This window comes from Cucumis sativus, chromosome 3 (assembly GCF_000004075.3).
Source record: "Cucumis sativus cultivar 9930 chromosome 3, Cucumber_9930_V3, whole genome shotgun sequence".
Taxonomy (NCBI): Eukaryota; Viridiplantae; Streptophyta; class Magnoliopsida; order Cucurbitales; family Cucurbitaceae; genus Cucumis; species Cucumis sativus.
In genome coordinates this window covers 27,484,451-27,506,065 of record NC_026657.2, presented here as the reverse complement: position 1 = coordinate 27,506,065, position 21,615 = coordinate 27,484,451, and the positions used below count along the sequence as shown (strand labels likewise).

At 30.7% G+C, this 21,615-nt stretch overlaps 3 protein-coding genes across 3 annotated transcripts; 1 reads left to right on the top strand and 2 right to left on the bottom strand.

The window, feature by feature from the left end:
- Nucleotides 1-733: 733 nt before the first annotated feature.
- Nucleotides 734-3,902, top strand: LOC101219749 (porphobilinogen deaminase, chloroplastic). The gene is made up of 5 exons (XM_004149684.3): nucleotides 734-1,121; nucleotides 2,019-2,424; nucleotides 2,847-3,053; nucleotides 3,249-3,426; nucleotides 3,561-3,902. Exons 1-5 carry the CDS (start codon nucleotides 898-900, stop codon nucleotides 3,671-3,673), a joined length of 1,128 nt encoding a protein of 375 aa, XP_004149732.1. The 5' UTR covers nucleotides 734-897; the 3' UTR covers nucleotides 3,674-3,902.
- A 654-nt stretch (nucleotides 3,903-4,556) lies between these two features.
- LOC101219994 lies at nucleotides 4,557-8,973 on the bottom strand. The gene is made up of 4 exons (XM_011653457.2): nucleotides 8,821-8,973; nucleotides 7,565-7,677; nucleotides 6,377-6,636; nucleotides 4,557-5,597 (listed from the first exon to the last, which is right to left on the bottom strand). The coding sequence occupies exons 1-4, from the start codon at nucleotides 8,848-8,850 to the stop codon at nucleotides 4,789-4,791; spliced, it is 1,212 nt and encodes a 403-aa protein (XP_011651759.1). The 5' UTR covers nucleotides 8,851-8,973; the 3' UTR covers nucleotides 4,557-4,788.
- A 1,134-nt stretch (nucleotides 8,974-10,107) lies between these two features.
- On the bottom strand, nucleotides 10,108-14,647 carry LOC101209256 (serine carboxypeptidase-like 35). Its single transcript, XM_031881760.1, has 8 exons — nucleotides 14,225-14,647; nucleotides 12,612-12,716; nucleotides 12,313-12,501; nucleotides 12,001-12,089; nucleotides 11,530-11,832; nucleotides 11,292-11,428; nucleotides 10,652-10,744; nucleotides 10,108-10,544 (listed from the first exon to the last, which is right to left on the bottom strand). The coding sequence occupies exons 1-8, from the start codon at nucleotides 14,496-14,498 to the stop codon at nucleotides 10,283-10,285; spliced, it is 1,452 nt and encodes a 483-aa protein (XP_031737620.1). The 5' UTR covers nucleotides 14,499-14,647; the 3' UTR covers nucleotides 10,108-10,282.
- Nucleotides 14,648-21,615: the final 6,968 nt, after the last annotated feature.

Sequence of the window (21,615 nt, the reverse complement as noted above, 5' to 3'; positions counted from 1 at the left end):
TCTCCAATCTTCATATCTCAACTAGTGCAGTAATAAGGTACCAATGTAACTTGATGAAACCCAATTTAGCCATTTTTATTTTGTGTATGTGACCATTTATTTTGTTATTTTATGTGTCCATGTACAAACCGTAGAAAATGATGGATTAAAAACGGACTTTAACTAAACAAATTTGGAATGACCTATTTGTAAATATTTTTCTTTTACCACTTTCTATAAAAAAAAATTATGAAAGAATTGATTGAGAAAAAATGGTAATTAATGAGAATAAAACTAAGAAAAATATTTATATATTAAATGTAAGGTTTTGGTTTTAGCCGTTGGGGAGTGAATGGAATCTAAATACAAGCAAAGGGAAAGGAGATGAGGACGAGAGGTTATTTAAAAGAAAACAATAACTAAAATGAAAGATAGATAGGGTGGAGATCGGTTGTGTTCAAAGAAGAGAAAATATTATTTTATTATTAATTTTCCTCTCTACGCAAGTAATACAAGAGAAAATATTTATTATTTAGAATTCTTTTTTTAACTTATTTATTATTTTATTATTCATTTCTCACTTTCTCTTTTTATAATGAATATGAAAATTATAATAAATTTCAAAAAATTATTTCACTTACAGTACTAAAATAAAACCTAAACCCTATTTGAAAAGCCCAAATATGAACAGATCAAACCGTCCCTGAACCGGACCGTTGTTTGTTGTTTTTGCAAATCGAAGTGAAATGGATGAGAATCCTATCCGCCAACGCAAATGCAGACATTTGCCCTGTTGGGTCATCAAAAACAATCCCTTCTAAGCTAACCCATTTCCCCTTTTTGCTTTCTTTCTTTCTTCTTCTTCCCCTCCTCCTCCTCCTCCTCATCTCTCTCAATCTCAAACAAACACTCTCTCAAATGGGTGTTTTATCTTCCCCTTCTGTAAGCCACTCTCCAATGCCTCGCCCTTGTAATGTTGGTTCTCTTTCTTTTCTTGGGTTCTCTTCACTTTCCCTTAAACCTCCGACTTTCTCTAACGGCGCCAAGAAGTTTCATGGCGTTGGTCTCATAAGAGCTGTTGCTGCGGAGCAGCAGGTAGAGAAGACCAAGGTTGCTCTTCTCAGAATTGGCACCAGAGGAAGGTAACTTTTTTGTTTTGTGCGGCTTTTTCAGATTCTCTTTTGCTTTATAGTTTTGGGTTGACTTTAGTTTCTAATTTTGAGTTTGAAAATGTGGAGGATTGAATTATTGTTGAAGGGTTTGGATCAGTTCAATTTGTGTCTTTCAATTGGGATATAATTTTGCTGTATTGTAGAATTGTTAGGAAGTACAGTATGTTTCTCGTGTTTGTACTTGAATCTATCAAAACTTGTATGTTTACGTTTGTCCAAATGAAGTAGTATGGAAGTATTTTTTGTGTGCTTGTAAATCAGACCATGAAGAACACGAAAGGGTGGAAAATGAACAAAATTAAAGAAAGTAATAGATTCCTGAGAACTATCAATTGTGGAGAACTTCCTTCCTTACGAATGTGCTTAACTTCTGAATTGATTTAATTCGGATAAAGTATTCATGTTGCTCATGCCATCAAATTTAGGATCCAATCTGCTGCTGTTAGAGTAGAACGAGTTCTTCATAAGAAGAGTAAGTCTAAGAGGGGGTTCGAATTCAAAGTTTTCACGTTTATCTTTGGATTTCATGTTTCTTCATTTTCTAAGTTTCATGTTTCTCCTTAGGCTTTCGAGTTGTTTTTTGTGACTGTATAGGTAGTATTTTGCTTGATTGCTCCTTTTTCCTAGAAGGTCCCCTCTTTTGTAGGCTTGGTTTTTTATTTCATTTTTTCTAAAAGAAAACAGAAAGTAAAAAAAAAAAAGTTTATTCTAGTAGGAGTTAGGGGGACATTTAATTTTCTTGTTGAAACCGTGAACTATGTTGATAAACAGTCTACTTCATTTTCTATATGCTTGTTTGAGCTAAATCTTCTTTTGGGTTGCTTCATCTTCTTCTGTGTCATATATAATTTTCTGTGTGTAGGACAGCCCATTAGCACTTGCCCAGGCTCATGAGACGAGAGACAAACTCATGGCTTCCCATCCTGAGCTAGCCGAAGATGGGGCCATTCAGATTGTTGTAATCAAAACAACTGGTGACAAAATACTCTCTCAGCCACTTGCAGACATTGGTGGGAAAGGCTTATTTACTAAAGAGATCGATGATGCACTTATTAATGGTGACATAGACATTGCTGTTCACTCAATGAAAGATGTACCAACTTACTTGCCTGAAAAAACCATCCTCCCATGTAACCTTCCGAGGGAGGATGTCCGCGATGCATTCATTTCTCTGAGTGCAGGTTCATTTGCTGAGCTTCCAGCTGGAAGCATCATTGGTACAGCTTCACTGAGAAGAAAGTCTCAGCTACTGAATAGATATCCATCCCTCAAAGTAAGTATGCTATGGTTCTACGTTTGCTAGGTTGTTGATCGCAGTGACTGATGTGTGAAATAAGCTCCTAGAAAATATGATAGAAAGAATGTCTCTTTGGATTTCGTTCTAAATTGGTTGATCCATAAACCCATAAACTCCATTGCAGTTGTGTTGTCTATGTTCTCAATAAATTCCAACCTTTTCCTTCTTAGTCATTATAATACAATGGGGTGTCATATTGTTTGACAACGATAGTTTATTTTCTTATTTGAGATTGGAAGATTCCCTGCTGCTCCCATCTCTCCATTCTTTTAATCTAGAATGCCCAACTCTTGATGCAACATTTACGACTATGATTTTAAAGATGTTTGAAGAGGATTAAAATCTCATTCTCTTAGATTGATTCTGACACTCTCTCTCGCATTGGTGTCATCTGTTAGGTGCTGGAGAATTTTCGGGGCAATGTCCAAACAAGGTTGAGAAAACTGAATGAAGGAGTGGTCCAAGCAACACTGTTGGCTCTAGCTGGACTTCGGCGTTTAAATATGACAGAAAATGTTACTTCGATCCTTTCAATCGATGAAATGCTTCCAGCTGTTGCTCAGGGAGCTATTGGGATTGCCTGTCGAAGTGACGATGACATAATGGTGTGTTTTCATTAGCTATCGAAATTGATGACCCATGTTCGTCTGGCAATTGCCATTATAACTATTATCTTGTTGAGAAAACCATCGTTCCTATTCAAGTGGCTGACTTCTTATCTCCGTATAGGCTTATACGATTAAAATTCATTGCTTGGAAAAATGCTTAATGTCTCTCTTGTTTGATTTCTCATTGTGCAGGCCAATTACTTAGCCTCATTAAACCATGAGGAAACAAGACTGGCTGTTGTTTGTGAGAGAGCTTTTCTTGAGACTCTTGATGGATCTTGCCGAACTCCGATAGCAGGATATGCTTCCAGAGATGAAGATGGCAATTGTATATTTAAAGGGCTGGTGGCTTCCCCAGATGGAACCCGAGGTACTACGATCAACATGCATGTTCATATGAAATAACTTCTACCCTTGTTTTCGTTAGCTTCTTCTCTCCATTGATAGACCATTGGTCATCTTCATCTTTTGATCCTTACCCTTGTTTCTTCCCTTTCATTTCAGTTCTTGAAACTTCTCGACGAGGTCCATACGCCATTGAAGATATGATTGCAATGGGAAAGGATGCTGGCCAGGAGCTTCTTTCTCGAGCAGGTCCCGGTTTTTTTGATAGCTAGTTAGTTTAACATAGGATTTTAGGATAAGGGCAGAGAGAGAAGATCAAGGCTTCGTATCCAAATCTTCAATTGAGTAGGAGTTTTATTCATCGTTTGAGATGAAGCTTGTTGTATTTTAAATATGATTTTTTCCCACTCTTCGTTGGTTGTGTAAATTAGAACAGAAAACATTCAGACTATCTTGGCTTCCCCCAAATAATCAATACAATTTTCCTCATCTGTGTGCGAATATTGCTGTGTTATCATTTTTTTCAATTTGAAAAAAGTTAGTTTGAGAATTCTTTTTCTTCAAGTGTACATTAAAAGAAAAAAAAAACTGAAAGTACTTGAAAAATTCAAATATCTTGGTATCCTTATTTTCGGGAGTTCGGTTTTACCAAATTTGTGACGTTGTAGAGAGAAAATGAAAATAAAAGAACAGAGTCTATAGAACTTCAAAATTCACCGATCCATGGAAAATTAATATTTAATCTAACACTAGAAAATAATTACTTTGTCATTTGAGTCTATTTTAAGGGTCATAAATTGGACTAATGGGGCCAAATAATATAAAAGACTTGAAAGGGGTGAGTTCGAGTTATGATCGTCAATAAGTGAAGATAGAACATTTTACACTTGACATTTTATGAGTTACCTTGACAACAAAAGAAACAATAAAATATGGCTTGTAAGAAATGCTGAGATTTACACGTATAAGCTAAATCAAACACTAAAAGAGTCAATTTTCGGTTGGATTAGTTTGCTGAACTTTTACCAACAATATTTTTATACTACTACTCTGCATCCACGAGCTTGCACCAGTTGAAGACTTGATCTCAATTAGTTTGGAAACACAAACTCTGAGGATTTTCTTGAAGATCATACAAGAAGTGATAAAAGCAGATTTCTAAGCCGAAAACCAATGTTTCATTGCAAAACAATTCTATTCAACTCATGGAAACTCAGAACAAGTTTTCGAAGATTTAAGATGTGTACTCTTAGTCAGCCTTATTCTCTTACATAAGTTATCACCATCTTCTGAGAAAATCACTAAAAAAAATACGGTGCTATTGAAAGGATTATCTGAATTGGCCAACAGAATCAAAACAATGGTGTTGAACCTTTGACAAGACGAGTCAACTCCATCTCCTCCTATCTTCCCCTTCATCAACAGGAGTATACCACGATGGCCGACGCTTGGAGTTGCTCAGTCTGTAATTTAAGAGCACTTCTTCATTGCAGAGTGCCCGAGTTGCAACCAGAACAATTGTTTTCAAAATGGGAGTATCCGATCCGTTGATTCTCGAACGTCCAGACTTGAACCAAAAGCTACCAAACCTCTTCATGCCCACTTCCTCATTTGCAACTGGTACATTTGGAATATAAACTCTCATGTCCTTCTCTGTCAAGGGGAAATCGTAAGGGCAAAGCATGACATTTGGAACCATATCCTTAGCTGGGTGGTTGGCGAAATGAGCAAAAGCTAGAGGGTTTCTTCGTTCTATAGCATCACGACCATGCTGCACTCGTTTGGCTTCTAATGGTTTGCTCAGCATTCGCCAAAGACGATCTGATTTCTCGTCACCTTGTTTGGTTGGGTTACTATTGGGTACAGTTAAGCCATGCCATACCTCGCGGGTATCAGCACCCAAACCCCAGGGTTGGGCATTGATTACAGTTCCGTCATACCTCGTTATCAGATAAGGGTTCTGAGCATCAACTCTTGGATATCCAGGAATGTACTGATAATGAGCAGGGGAATATACAACGCCTGGGTATATTGCTATAATAGACCCAACATCAGCTTCACCATCTATGAAAAGACCTTGTCCAGCATGCTTGTGAGGGATTCGAGATGGCTTGATATCAAGAGTGTAGCCAATTTCATCCTTTAATTGCTGAGAAAGTTCTGAACGTCCCAATGGCCTTGTTGTTGGGATGGTATCTGTGCTGTGAATACATCAGTAACCAGTAGTCATCATAAGTGTGAAAGCACAAAAGATATTTACCTAAAGAAGCTTTATTTAATCAAAAGAAGATATTTAAAAAAGCTGCTGGAAGTTGAGTTTTTCTAAACCTGATTTGAAACACATTTCGTTAACTGTTCAAAAAAAAAAAACTACTTTGCTTAACATTTGATTATTCTCACAAGCAGTCTATTACTGAGATTAAAACCAGAAAGTTGTTTCTAGTGAATAGTTCCACTTTATACTTTCTGTGGAAAGCAAACCGTCAAGCAACTCTAAACAACTAGTTTCTGGGGTACTGACAGATCAGCGACTTCAATTTCTTTGGGCTGATGATCTAATACCCTCTTGGCTGGTGAGGTAGGAAATCCTATTAGCACCTACGGCATATTCACGTAGGGTATTAAGACTAGAAGCTAAATGAATTTCCCAGCTCACCGGCCAAGAGAGTAATAGATCATCCACCTGGGCACTGGAACAGGTTGGAATATGCACAATTTAAAATGGCATAATGAAAACTTATCAACTTCTTCAGCACCATGCACAATTCAAAATATGAAGCTGGCAACTTAGATATCATTTACATGGATTGACGCTGGAAAAGGTAAACCAAGTTTTTGGGGGAAGGCAAAATTGTAAGAAGACCTTGCTTATATCTGGGAAATCCAATTACTTCAACAACTAATGATTAGTCCACGTTAAAGAATAAACATTTGAGAGAGCCTTCCAGAAATTGATTAGAGCAAGAGAATCTAACCAGCCATGTCAGTAGGCGGACTAGTTCTGCCAACAGCAAAACTAAGACCACTTTTTCGAACAGCATCCTTGGATTTTTCAGGGGATTCTGCAGGTTCATCTGGAAGAAGAATTCCATCCATATGCATGCAAAAACTTTTAACCTGCGAATGGATGTTCTCTTGTACTTGCTTTTGTTGATCAGCAAAAGAAGCTTTACTGGCCATGTCAATAATCTCCTCTGCATCAGCCTCAGTAGCATCCATCCCCAAACGGTTATAGCTGGAAGTTCAAAATTTATGAGATGAATACCTTTCACACACACATGTATATATGATAAACCGGACTTTTAATTGAGAAAAAAATGAAATAGTACAATGGGAAATTACAAAAGGAAGAGCCAGACAACAAATTACAAAAAGGCGCTCAAATCCAATAAAATAAAACAGAGTGAGCAATTAAAAAAAGATCTGGTCACTGAAAGCCCAAAGACTAAGAGAAACACGGAATCTAACAAGGGACCAAACATCAGTCTAAGATCTCTACCGCTTTGAAGATTTCTATTATTTTTTTATTTTTCTTTATGAGATGAACACTAATAAAGCGTACAAATGAAAATAAACTTTCCAGTTTTCAGAGTATAAGTTTGAGCAGACCACATTATGAAAGTGTTGCTATCGTTTTCCTTACCCGCTGTGAAGAGTGATGAATACTAGAAAAGATTTATACCTAACAAAGGGACCTTCATCCGGACCCCAGTTACTGAATGCAATGATAGGGGACAAATTGATAGGATAGGGGTGCTGGGCAATAGTATAATCAGATAAATTGATGGCATTGTAATTTACATTAAAAGAACCCCGGTTTAGGTAGACATTTTTTCTTATGGCCTCCAAACCAGAAGTACTTCAATCAGGATAAAACATTTAGATACTAATAATCTTGATTCAAATTCCAGTAGAATACAAATGAGCATGATTAGCACTAAAAGATCTGTGAGGGAGAAAATGGGCCTGTGGAGAATCTAATAGACAATGGACCTTGGACATGGATTTCCATGGACAGAGAACTCAGACACACAAAAGTTCGGAGCAATGGAACTGAACTTTAGACTCTTTTCATTCCATCAACGAAAATTCTGTTTCCTTAAATTAAAAAAAAAAAAAACTGAATCTTTTAACCATATGATACAATAGAAAGTTAAAATGACCTGGTGAAAAGGAACAAACGGTTCATATCAGCTTCAAATTGTAGCCGCCTTGGATCCCTTGCAAACAATGGATTTTTTGTAAACAATGGATTTTTTGCAAGAACCTTCACAGCCTGAATTTGTAAGAGTGTACAAACGTCAGTAGAGGGAAAAAAGGAAAATAAAACTAAAAAAATCAGACAGGGCATATTATGGTATTCGTTCTTGTATGTAACAGGAATAACAATGGTAATAAAAATCTCAGACAGTTGTAAGGTTGGTCACCTTACCATTTGATTGAAATTACGAGCAGATACAAAATTCAACAACACAAGACACATAAAACAACCCTGCCGAATCAAGAGGCCCAGTACTCTCTCCTTCCCATCACACGGGTTTGGAAAAATAAAGCCTACATACCACCCTCTAACAGACTACTGTCCTCTAAAACCTATCCCTCACTCCCATGCCCCAACATACAACGATTTTCACTAACTAATTGTCTGATGGTCCTTTGCTTTGTTAAATCTCCTATAATAAGTAATAGCCATGGAGAGGTCTAGAAATACCATATAGTGACCACTATTTAGTTCTTTAAATCAGACAAAAAATGCAAATAAACATGGTTGCCTGGCATGTAACTCACAAGTATCTTAAAGAACAGAGAAGATCAATCTTAAGCACATCAACAAATACACCCACATTGGAAGAAAAGCTTTTTTTAGGGAAAAAGAAACAAAGAGAACCAAAGGAGCAACCATGACGACGAGAACTACTTCATAAATCAAGGTTTCATGGATACATAAGTTTTTATAAACCACACGGTGGAAAAGCGCCCTATCAATCTGAAAGTTGAAACTCTACTAGTTCAATTGCCAGGTCTCACAAAATCCTCAATTTCAATCCACTTACTTTACTAGAACAAATTTCCATCAAGTTTACTACTTGTATCATTATTTGAAGCTGTATACCGTGGATTGATACTACAATCAAAAGAACATACTCAGAATACAAGAATTTCAACCTCTGAACTAAATTCAAACAGTCTCACATCGAAAGCGCAAAAGCAGAAATATATATATAAAAAAAGCTCAACTAAAATGAAAACCCAAAACCCGATAAACTATTGAACTCACACAACTAAAGAATCTCCATACAAATATACCAATATGGATGAAGAATGAAGCTAACACTCAAATATTAAACTACATTCGCTATCTCTCTCTCCATTTCTAATAATTTTTCAGCGCTTTCTCAAGAAAAATAAGAAGAGTTACCTCTTGAAATTTCTGAAACAAAAAGGCCATCGAAGGAATTGAAGTGTGTAGCTGAGGATTCAAGTGTTGGCAAATTAACAAGAAGCTGCTGGAGAGCAAAAACCAAGAAATTTAGAGCTAAAACCCGAATTGAAAAACATCTGAATGTGTGATCGCACGTAGCACGTGCGTAACTTTATGGCCTTTTGAATATATGAGGCCTGTATTGAGCTTCCAAAGCATATACAGGCCCTCGGGCTTAGACAATTTAAGGCCCATCTTAAATATAGTTATTTCATTAATTAAAATATATACAATATAATTAATATATTAAAAATTAAATCACAATTTTCTGATTTTTCAAAAATAAAAAAAAATAGAAAAAATATTTAAACTCCACCTGCCAAAACCACTGGAATACAAAATTAATTACACTTCATTTCTTATAAAAGTATAAATATTTTATTAAACTGTTTTATTTTTTATAATTTTCTTTCCTTTTAACATGAAAATTAAATGATAAAATCATTGTAAATGAAAAAGTTTAAAATAATAAATTAGATATAGTAAAATTTTAAAATCTATCCATTAATATAATGAATTATACAACATAAATCACTTTCATGGACTAAATAATTAATAATAATTTATATTAAACTTAATATTTAGAGTTAATTACTAGTGGTTAATATTATACCAAACACGTCTAAAAAATGAAATACAATTGTAAAAGAGGGAGTTTAATTCTTTTAATGTAATAATAGATGGAAAGATTCGATTTACCACAAACTTATTAATATATCTACATGTCAATTGAGTTATGCTTATTTTGACAATACAATTTAGATTTTATGGTTGGAACAAATAGCAAATAAGATGACATTAACAAAAAGAAATAACTTTAACATTTTCAAGCTAACAATTTAAAAGTGATAACAATATTTATTAATGTTATATTGACATTTTACATCTCTCTTCCTTCATCATTCTTCTTAGACATTTGTTAATTTTTATGTACCAAACTCCCTCTTCTTCCTAAATGTTATTTTCATTCTTAAATTTTCGATTTGAAAAGTTTTATGATTTAACCTCTTAAAAACCATTTTTTTTCAATTTTAAATACTTTTAGAAATAGTTGTAATAAGTTTAAACGTTTCTTTACTTATCCAATTTCCTTTTAAAGTATTATATCACAAACGATAAAGTTTAAACGTTTTTCTCTACATTATAAATACTTAGTTAGCAATTCAAAATCACAAATTGAACATAGAGAAAATATCAAAGGAAAAAATGAAGAAAAAAAATCCAAAAAGCAAATGAAGTCAAAGTTTATATTGGTAATCTTACCATCTTGCATTAATCATAAGTCCCTTGAATGAAATAATTAAAGATAACATATAGCCAACAAAAATAGTTTATTCATACAGTAAGAAGCTTAAAATAAAATAGTTATCAAAATAGGTAATGGAATAAAATGGAACAACTAAATTTTGGGAGTTACAGGTAAACGATTGCCCGCAAGAAAGTAAACCAATAGAGCGAGTGATTGTTGAGGAGCAAAGACTGGGGCTTGGTGGCCTGCCCCTCTAATGGTAGCCAAAGTGAGGCCTTCTTGGTAGGTTTCAACCCAACCAGCCACTTGATGCCTCAAAAACCAAGCCCTCCATTCTTCTTCAACTCTCAACCCCATTTTCTTTATGCTATATCTCGTTGACGTAATTGGTATTCTTCCATCCGTGTCGCCACTGTAAAATTACATGGAATTTTTGAGTAACTTATATTGATTAATTCATAAATCATCAATTAAAAGGTAAGCGTTTTGAAGAAGACTGATAGAAGAGAAATAAACGACCTATAAATCCAAATGCGGTATTGTGCTTCGAGTAACTCTTGAATGATAGGTAAGACGGAATCAGGAGCATCAATCCAATCTTGGATCACATTACTGTCATAGAACATATAAGCAATTTTTGTTTGGTAGGAAGATTTTACAAAAGCTAAAAAACCAAAACTAAATGAGTCCGGGAGAAATCAAAACAAAACAAGTTAAATTTGAGAATGTATATCAATTATCTCTAACATTTATAAAAGTTGATCCATCCAAATTTTTCAATTTTTGAATCTATTTTGGGGTTAAAGTTAAACAAATTAAAATCAATTTCATTTCGTGTTTAATAAAGTTGTTAACTAATTCACAACCTTTTTATTTTAAGAAGAATACCAGTGACTCATGAAACACCAGTATTTTTCAATTTTGTGTTAAATAATTTTTAAATTTTAAAAAAATGTCAAATAAATTATATTTGTTAAACATAAAATTGAAAATTTGGAGATGTATGAAGTATTTGATAAAGTTTAGTGTTTGATAAAGTTTAGTGAAGGAGGATTGTAACTATTAGCAAATTTATTTGTTTCATAGGTTCAATTTTGGACACTAAACTTGCAATATATATAAAAGTTAAAACAAAAGGAAGTAACATAGAAATAAGTACCTGCAAGGGGTGTAAGGATAAGAAAGTTTGGTAACATTAGCATGAAGAGCCCTTTGAACATCTTCTCTACTAAAGTACTTTTTTGCATAATTTGCACTACATGGATCATACCCCCTTGGTAGCTTACTCCATAATTTCTAAGTAAAAACCAACCAATCAAGTGAGTAAGAGAAACCAACAAAAGTAATTCAATTTCAAACTTAAGTTTTTCGAGAGAAAATATGAAATATCAACTTACATATTTTGAGAAGATTTGAGGAGCAGAACCCAAGAGTCTAAACACTGAGGAGTCAAGAGAGGAGGAGGAGGAAGCATAGAGGCAAATTGGAGCATAAATGTTATAGATATCAATTTTGGAGTAAGAAACTAGAAAATCTCTATAGTGATTAAGGCAAGAAAGAGTTAGGTTTTCAATGTCAAGTGAAAAATTGCACTCTTTGAAGATATTGGAATGGAGTTGATCTGATATTATGCCATGACTCCATGCATATTCCACCATTCCCATTGTATCTGTTTCATCATTGATAGCTGCATTTCCAATCTGATTAAATAATAAATAAATAAATCATCATCTAATATCCATCGTTAATTTTTTAAAAAACATTCATTGGATTTTTGTTCGAGAAACAAAATTCAAGATTTAGTAAAAATATAGAGACAAGAATACGATTTTGATGGACCAAACAGATAAGATTAGAAGTGAGTTTACCAATAAGCCCTTGAGGTTAACAATGGAATCTTTTGTAGAATTTTTGTTTATCTCATGAATGAGCTCAGCCAGTTGGGGAGCATAATGTCCTTCAAAACAAATATAGAAAAGAGAGACAACAATAAATATATGTTAATAATAGATTTAGTATTAGCTCTATTTGGATACCAATTCATAAAAACACACCATACTTGTTTTTTTTTTTTTTTCTTTTATAAAGACACTTGAATCAAATATAGCCCATAATACATATTAAGATTAAAATCAAAATATAAGTGATAGAAAACCTAAAAAGGAAAAAGAAAGAAATACCAGCGTAGCTCTCTCCAGCAATATAGAAATGGTGAAGTTTGAAATTTGGGAATCTTTTAAACCAACCAATAAGAAAAGCATAAGTATCTTGAGCAGTGATTTTATCTCCAAGCTTTTCTAAATCTGTTGATTTGTTTGTGTATGAAAATCCCACTCCAACTGGTGACTCCAAAAACAGCATATTTGCAGCTGTTGCAAGAATAAAAAATAAAAACACTTTTGTTATAATTAATTAATTGGAGATTATACGTGAATTATTTGAATTCGAAAAACTTTGAAACTGGGCAATGTGTATGTACCTTTATTCCAAGAGAAAGGATTGAGTTTTAGGGTGCCATTGCTTTGAACAAGGAAAGGCCCAAGTTCTTGCGCAGCTCCATATGCTATGGAAGAGCACCCTGGCCCTGTTCAATTTCACTTATATACTCAATATCAAATAATTAACTTCTTCCTCAAAATTCAATTCTAAGCAGCCGATCCAAACAAATTTCAGTAAAAATTAGATCCAAAAGTGGAGCTTTGAAATAGAAATTAAACTTATCAAATTTTAGTGGTAAAACTGTAAAAGGTTAAAACCCAAAGATTGGGTGGAAATATACTCAAAACTCTAGTGAGTAGAAGGATATTATTATTTCCTATTTTATGTAATACCATGCGATGTATTGAATGTTAGAGATAATGATAGACAAAAGGATCTAATCAAACTGAAGTAGTGTGTATATAAAGCTTTTCAATATATATACTCAATTAAAATTATATTTTGGTGTTTAAACTAACAAATATTTAAAAAAAAAAACAATTCAATAGTATTTGAATTATTTTATCAAATAATATTGGAATAAAAAAATTATTAATTAGTATGTACTAGGAGAATATGGTTTTATTAGAATAGGTTGTGATGTAAATAAAAAATAAAAATCTCAAAATATAATCAAATTCGATGGAAAACACATGAATACATTTTGGTTGTACGAGTTTTAATTTGTATATAAAATATTAAAAGATATAAATTAAATAGAATAAATAAATATTAGATTAAAATATAGACAAAAGTTATATCAACCAACAATCATAGAGTAACACTGAAGCCATTTTCCACAAAAAGACATGCCTTTATATAATTTCAAAGTGGCAGATATCTTTGAAGATGTTTTTGTTTTCTTCTCCTTATATTTATTTTAAATTTTGACTCTTTTTTTTTTTTTTTTGTTAATGTTCTCAAATCTCAACTTTTAAGTGGTGAAAATGAAGTAAACCAATATTTTTAGGCTATAATTTAATTTGAGTGCCTACAAAAAATTAGAAAAATATTTCAATTACTGGGTTTTATTATTATCATTATTTTTGGTTGGTTTCAACATCTTAAAATTTTAAAATTATTTTATGGGTTTGAATAAAATTTAATTATTTATCGCACATGTTTCCAAATTAAAGTTAAAATCTTATTCCTATCATTTCAAGTTTACTTTTAAATAAACAAAAGTTAAAGTGTGTAAATACATTAAAGAAAAGAAAGTATATAAAAGGAGAAAAAAAGCACACCTACTCACCAGGTCCAGTCGGGAATGTTTACATGAAGGAGAAACAAACCTTTTATATATACATATATGTGTTTCTTTTTATATATATAGGAAAATAAGAGGTTGTATCGACCTAATTAGATCTTGAATTAATAATTATATCAATTTAAACATAAAATGTATATATCAATTTAAACTCTATAATTGACATTATATTCTACTTGAATACATTTGAAAAATGAAAAGATACCAGTTTTAAATAATGTTGGACTCTATATGAATGAAAATAAATACATAGGAGGGGGAATTGTCATGGAAAGCGAAAGAAATTGAAAGTTGTTTTTGTCAAAACTTGAAAGGATAGGGAGTAAATAAAAAAAAGAGAGAATTACCTCCATTGAGCCAAAGAACAAGAGGCTTATGAGCGACGTCGTTTTGAGCCTCAAAGAACCAGTAAAACAGAGCCTTCTCTTCACTCGCCCGGAGTTTAATATAACCAGCATAGTGCCGGAACTCTACCGGCGGCTGGTTTGGCAAGTCCACCACTCTGTCAGCCTCTCTCCGTGCGGAATAATAATCCCCGTCGTCGAATTCCGACGAGAACACTGCCGCCGTAGAGAGTAGTAAAGAGAAAAACAACGGCAGGAAATTCAAAGAATGTGCCATTGCCGATTAGAGGGCAATTATTTTGTTCTCTTTTGTAATTGAAGAGAAGAGAAGAGAAGAGAGAGAGAGAGGATGAATTTTGGAGAGGGAAAAGTGAAGAATTAAGATTAGATGTAAAAAGGAGAAGAGTGTGTGTGTGTGTCCATAAAAAACTTTTTGTTTAGTAATGCACTCTCTCTACCTTTTTTTTTTCTTTTCAATTTTTATTGAAGAAAGCTTTTTAGAAAAAAGAAATTGTAATCATATTTTGAAGTTTAAATTTGAATCTGTAATCCTCCAACTTTTGAGATTGTTCCGTTTATGTCTTAATTACTATGTTAAAATAATAATTTTGGGTTCAATTATTGATTCTTCTTTTTCAAAAATGATGTTTTGTTTTTTTAGAATAATACGTCCATTTAATGCTTATCTTTTTTTTCTTTTCAAGTTTTGTTTTGTTATAGGTTTATAAAATCATTGAAGTGATTTTTTTATTCGAGGCATTTTAAAACATAAAAAATAGAGTATAATTTTGTATTTTATGAATGATAGAATATGTTTGGAGTGTTTTGAATTTGTTACATTTTCATAATTGAACATATGTATTTATTTATGAGTTATTTACGATTTTAACTCAAAGTTTAGATAAGTGCAATATATAATTAAATATTATAAAATAGTGATGTCATATTGTATTTTGAAATATAGTTTTAATAATATTGTTTTCCTCGTGTTCCATTGACTTAGCTTAGTAAATCAAGCATATCTCTATGTGTTTTTGTATGGCTTAATTGTTGATTTCGTAATATAATCTAAAGTTGTTACTATATTTTGTAAATAATTTTAACAGTTTTTTCATTTACATAATAATTTTTTTTTGTTATTATTATATGACATTTTGAGCTAGAGAAAATAGATTTTTTTAAAATAATAAGAGAAATTACTTTGATAAATGTATTTTTAAACATATATAGAAAATTCACAAACTTATAAAGAGTTGTATTTTAAAAATTCAAATACATATTTTAAAAGATTAAAAACTAAAAAATACATTCTCCAGATGAAACATTTCTTTAAAATTTAAAAGCTAAAATGATACCTTTTAAAAACTCAAATATACATTTTAAAAACTCAAGATAAAACGCATATTATTCAAAATTGAACAGTAAGATAATCTTGTCAAAGTTAATTTTTCTACTATCTACTAGAATTTCTATTATAAAATTATTTATACACTGTATTTCTTTGTATAAAAATTATTAATGGGCAATTTCAATAGAAGAGTTCATTAAAAATGCATGATTGGAATTGAAAAAAAAACAAAAGTTTGACGTAGAGAGGCCAAATGTATTTTTATCATTATTATTACTATAGAATTGAAAATTTTGAAAAACCACCGTGAAATACACATTTAAACATTCAATTTTTTTTTATAAATTATACACTCCATTCCAATCTAATAAAAAAAAATTAATATTTGAAATTAAACTCTTGACATTGTCTAATAAATATATCTATAGATATAGTAAAATATTTGAATTGAATCTATCTGTAGTATATCATAGCAGACTGTGATATATATATAATATATATAAATGATCTTAAAATTGGAATATTAGAAGAGTTTAGTAGGAATAATTTTGTTATCTTAGAAGGCCCATTTAAGAAGAGGTTGAGCTATTACTATTTGGGGTTTAGGGTTATCTTCTTGAATTAAACACCTCATGATCAAGTGAAAAGAATGATATTATATTCATGTGTGAGTGTATTATTAACTTTGGCTCTTATATATATAATGGCTAACAATCCAACAAAATTGATGTGGATTAAAAGCATTATATTTCAATATTTGAAATTCCCTCTTTTTGAATTTAAAACATTAATGAAATGAGTAGAAGATTAAAACAATTATTCAACTATTGTACTAAAAAGTGGAGAGTTTTTCCCTTTTTTCCTTTTTTTTTTTTTTTTTGTAAAAAAGTTATCTTTTAATTTTGTGATTTACTATCTTTTGTTGTCACATTCATAGATTCGTAAGATTTTTTAACGAAAACAATGAGAAGAAAAAGCAAGTGGCAATCCAGTATGATTAGATAAAATCATGGATGTAATGTTTTATATTGTGATAGATGTCTTTTAGAGATGAACTATGGTAGATTAAGGTTTTTTTGTGAGTTTTATTTGCTATTTTGATTTTGATTTCATTTATTGGATAAGTTGAAGTTGATTTGGTGAACAAACTGCTTTCAAGTTTTATGAGTTTAGGGTTAATTTAATTTCGTTAGATTGTAGGAGATTTTATATCAAAATCAATTGATAATGTGATAAGTAACTCATCTACTCATATGGACCAACATCTTCAACAAATTTACCTTATTAATTTTACATCTAGTTTTTAAAAGTCTCATATTTCAATTATTTTATGGTAGACTAAAAAATATATTTAACAATCAAAATGACGCAACTAATCATTTTCAATTTATGCTTTCACGTAGTCTTATTCTCTATAAGTAAAAACATTAACTTTAAGAAAAGAGGTAGAATTGATCTCATCTCAAATTTTCTCTCACATAAATCTTCAAACCAACTTGGTTTTCATATTTTATGTTTATGTTTATCTTTTTATTTGGTTCTCCTAACCAATGTGTTGAAATGTTTGATTCGCTCATGTTTCAAACGTACTTTTTTTTAAATAAAATTGACAAAATACTGTAAGTAAAGTTATTCCATATTAAAAAAGCTTTTTTTGTTAAAAAAAAAGTGATTAGATCAACAAAGCGTATGCCACTAGTTTCAAATTATCTCTTAGTTAATAAAGTTTTAGATATATACGCGCTAGTTCTAGTTAAATTCGTTTTTTATACTTTTTAGTTTGAGAGTAAGATTAGTTAAATGGTTGAGCGTTACAAAAGCAGTTTTAAGAAAGTGATTATATAATTGGATCAAGAGAGAACTATTGTGGGATTATAATAATTTTTTACATAGGGAAAATGTTGTAATATGTGCTTTTTGTTTTTTTTCCCTTGAGTTTGAGTTTTTTATGCCACTTATTGTGTTGCTTTTAAGGTTGTAATCAGGATTGGGCTATTTGCATATATATATATATGTTTCAAATTTCCCTTTTAGAAGAGTTTATTGATACTTTTATATATCTTTGGTCATAGTTTGATTTTTATAATGGAAAGTTTAGATTACAAATTTTTTAATGTTTAATTTTTATAATTAAAAAGTTTAAGAGTACATTAATTCTTACCCACCATATAGTTTGGTAGGAGAAAAAAAAAAGTACCAAAATGAGTCATTTTCCACTTTTATTGTAGGGGAATTTAAATTTAGGGCAGGGGATGTCTAAAGATATGATCTATGTGGATACCAATAATGCACCAAGTGCCTCAAAGGTTCTGAAGATAGTGAATGTTGTAATCACGATGTTAACTTTTAATATCAATTTGAACTCACGAATGTCAAAAGGTATTTACCATCATTTCAAAAACATGGTGTCAATTTTTTATTTTTTTTTTGTGTAGGACGAAACACTCTCTGAATGGAACGAGGAATCTTTAATTTGAATGAAGGGGTGACTTTTGACTTTAACACTCGATTTACTTCAAATGAAATGGTGAATATCCTTGTCTAGAAGAAAGAATAAATTGTTGAAATAAATGGTATATAACTCTTCATTAAGGATTGCCTATTCTTCCTATTTCATGACTGAAAGTAAAATTTTAACCAAACTTGAAGAAGATACATAACTATATGAATGACAATAAACATTTTTTTTTTATATATAAATATGTCTCATTTAATTTAAATTGAATTTTAAACTCTTTTTTACAAGTTCTTTTCTCCCACAAAATTTTTCCTTTCTAAAATTTGTTGAAGTTCGATTTACTCTGCAATAAAGTGAAGTTAGTTGGATGCTATAGATGACGAGACTATACAATTATTTTTGAAACTCGAACACTAGAGAGTGAGTAAATTTAAAATTGTCTTAAAAAATATAACATGAATTCACTAGCCTTAGATTCTCTCTTATCAATTAATTCATCAATTGCATTAATGAGACCTATCATCAATTTAAATTTAGTACAAGTGAAAATGAAAATGAAAGAATGAGATTGAAAACTCATGAAAAACGTTGATAGGATGCATATATAAGTCGAATCTAATAATGTTTTGTTAATTGCTTTATAAAAATGCTCCTGCACTCTTTAGCTCGGGTAAAAACTACCTCTAAACTTATAAGAAAAAAAATTAAAATACCTTTAAACTTTCAAAGAGGGTTAAAAAATAGGTTACCCATTAGTTTTGGATGGACGTTAAGGTTTTGTTTAAAATGTACTCTTGAAATATTGAAAATTTTCGTAAACACCTTGAACTTGAAACAAAATTTAAATAAGTACTCGGATGTATCCAAATTTTACACCAAATTTCTCATTGGCAAAAAAAAATCAATTTAAAACCATAGTTTTAAATTTATTTGACTATTAACACTAATAAATCACAAACATAATCAATCTCAATAGTAATTATCGTAATCAACTTAATTGTGAAATAAAAAACTATTAATACATGGTGATAGTATGATAGATCTACTATGGTAAGAATTTCTTTATTTGATTGTTTCAGTATGTTTGTAGGAGTTTTTTTATTTTTTTTATTTTGTAAGATTTTATGGAATTTTATATTTAACCGAGGTTTAAAATATTGATGTCAAAGGATGTATGAAAGTTTTGATTTTGATGAATATTATTTCAAGAAAAATTATAAAAACAAAAATCCAAAAAATAAATTTAAATTAGTAATTTCTTTTTATTATTTTCAAATAAAATAAGTAAACATGTCTATTATTTATATTCTATTTACACTATTGTTATATTTTTATGTTTAGTTTTTGTGATTCTTGAATTTTTTTACGATATAATGGAAAATATATTCGTCTCTTTTAGATACTGAATCCATGAAAATGTAAAAATATCAATAAAATCTTTAAACTATGGTTTTAACTTAAAATTTTGGTTTTTGTTTTGGATGATAAGAAATTTGGGTGTAAAAATTAGATTAATTAGAGTACTTTTAAAAACTTTGTTGAGACTCTTGCAAAAATAGCAAAAAAAAATTACGATAATGGAGGCAATGTCACTATATTTTTTAAATTGCAAAAGTAGCAAATTTAAAAGCTGATGATTATCGTTTAATAGCTCTATGATTACTGTTTGATAGTCGTATGATATCATTAATTTTTTCCTATTCGCAATATACAAAAAAAAAAAAAAAAAAAGGTACCATGAGTTGTTTTTTTCTAAATGTTTTTGTCATTTGATAGAATTTTCCAACCTTCTTAAAGTTCAAGTGTATTCATTAATTTTCCAATAATTGAAGGTTATTTTTGTAACAAAACATTAACGATTTTCATTCAAAACTACTATTGTCGTTAGTTTTGAACAATTTTTAAAAGTTTAACTGTGTTTTTTAAACTTTTGATAGTTAGAAAGTTTAACGAGTATTTGTGAGTGATACCCCAATTTTTTTCATGTGAAAATAGATTCAAATTTTGTTTTTTTTTTTTGTAGAGATGTCCTCGTTCCACACCTTCCTCCATTTTTGACCTTTTCTCGTTGTCAAGTGCTTTAAATTTTTACTCCCTAATTACCTTCTCCTCATTCTCACGGCACCCATCACTTCACCTTCAATTCGATTCCCTCTTCTTCTTTTTTAAATATTACCATTTTTCTTCATCACCTTAATTTTGTAAAATGACAAATTTCTCTCTTTTAAAATAATATATATTTTTTCATGAACTCAATGATTTAAATTCTTGTCATTTAATTTACCTATAATATCGACCACTCTAAAAATGTTAAAGAATGACACTATTTGAAACACAAAACATACTCTTAAGAATAAAATGTATATCCAATAATGCCAACCACCGCCACTCATTGACTTTATACAAAAGTAAATAAATAGAGCAAAGCACCATCTTGGAGTATTGGGTAAAGTCCAAATCTAAAATTGATCATGTGTTGGACTAATAATTTCTTGTGATTAATTATTTGTTGGATAAACCAACATAAATCACTCTACACTTCTAATAATATATATAGAAAAACTACTTTATAATGTTTTACACTTTTATTAAAACTACTTCCAAATCGCACGTAAGTGTTTTAGATCAAACGTGACATATATATAATATATAAGATTAGCATTAAACACTTTTTAAAGAATTGATTGTTTTGTTTTTCTTGGTTAAAAAAAAAAACACTTTTAAATAACACATCTTTATTTCTCCACCTACAACACACTCAGCTCCTTCCAAGAAAAAAGAAAAGAAAAAAAATCTTTTCCACTTACTATATATCTAGATTATGCCAAAAGTTTAATAAAATCAATCATTTTTAATTTCTTTGGCCTAACCCACACCATCACAAGTGATATGAACTTTTTTCTAGCTGCCTCACCCATTCTCTACTTCATTTTTCTGTAATTATATACATAAGTGGCCTAAATTAACTGTGAGTAGTTAGGACTTAAATTTGGGTCTAGAAAGAGCTATGAAACAATTTTATCACTAGGTTAACTACTTTTGAAATTTGTATTATTTCAGTTTTTTTATATATGTGTAATATAAAGAGCATGAAATTGAGAGGACTCGCCCTTGGATCTGTGCTAAATGTACATATATTCACTCATTTACATGCAAACAATCTATCAAAACTTATTTTCACAACCAAAAAAAATGTTAGAAACTTTTGTTGAATAGTAACTGAATGCAATCACATTTCAGATAGATCATTCTATTTAGTTTGTAAAAATAGTGAAGAGAGTTGAAAGGGATTATATATAAAAACCAAATAAAATGATGCAAATTTTGTCTAACACGTGTAGTAGAAAAATACTCAATCACTCTTGTGGTTTGGGCATGATTTGAGTTTAATGGATATTGTTGGGAAGTTTCAATTGGTCCATTTGGTTCAGTAAAAATTTCACAAATTGGACCGATCATTATCCATGTTGTTTTTTCTTTTATCTTTTGTCTTTTTCTTTTGACAATGAGTTGATATTTAAAAGTAGTGTCACCCCAAAAATGACAAACAATAATTGCTTGCAAAAACAATTGAATGTAAATATGTTT

Excerpts from the sequence above, each read along its gene's own strand:
- LOC101219749 (XM_004149684.3), top strand. The coding sequence starts at position 898 with ATGGGTGTTTTATCTTCCCCTTCTGTAAGCCACTCTCCAATGCCTCGC. Across the intron at positions 2,425-2,846 it reads ATAGATATCCATCCCTCAAA|GTGCTGGAGAATTTTCGGGG; the intron begins GTAAGTATGCTA and ends GTCATCTGTTAG. Across the intron at positions 3,427-3,560 it reads TTCCCCAGATGGAACCCGAG|TTCTTGAAACTTCTCGACGA; the intron begins GTACTACGATCA and ends CTTTCATTTCAG.
- LOC101219994 (XM_011653457.2), bottom strand. The coding sequence starts at position 8,850 with ATGGCCTTTTTGTTTCAGAAATTTCAAGAG. Across the intron at positions 7,678-8,820 it reads TGTTTCAGAAATTTCAAGAG|GCTGTGAAGGTTCTTGCAAA; the intron begins GTAACTCTTCTT and ends TTACAAATTCAG. Across the intron at positions 5,598-6,376 it reads TCCGCCTACTGACATGGCTG|ATACCATCCCAACAACAAGG; the intron begins GTTAGATTCTCT and ends TTCACAGCACAG.
- LOC101209256 (XM_031881760.1), bottom strand. The coding sequence starts at position 14,498 with ATGGCACATTCTTTGAATTTCCTGCCGTTGTTTTTCTCTTTACTACTC. Across the intron at positions 11,833-12,000 it reads TTAACCTCAAGGGCTTATTG|ATTGGAAATGCAGCTATCAA; the intron begins GTAAACTCACTT and ends TTATTTAATCAG. Across the intron at positions 10,545-10,651 it reads TACCGCATTTGGATTTATAG|TGGCGACACGGATGGAAGAA; the intron begins GTCGTTTATTTC and ends GTAATTTTACAG.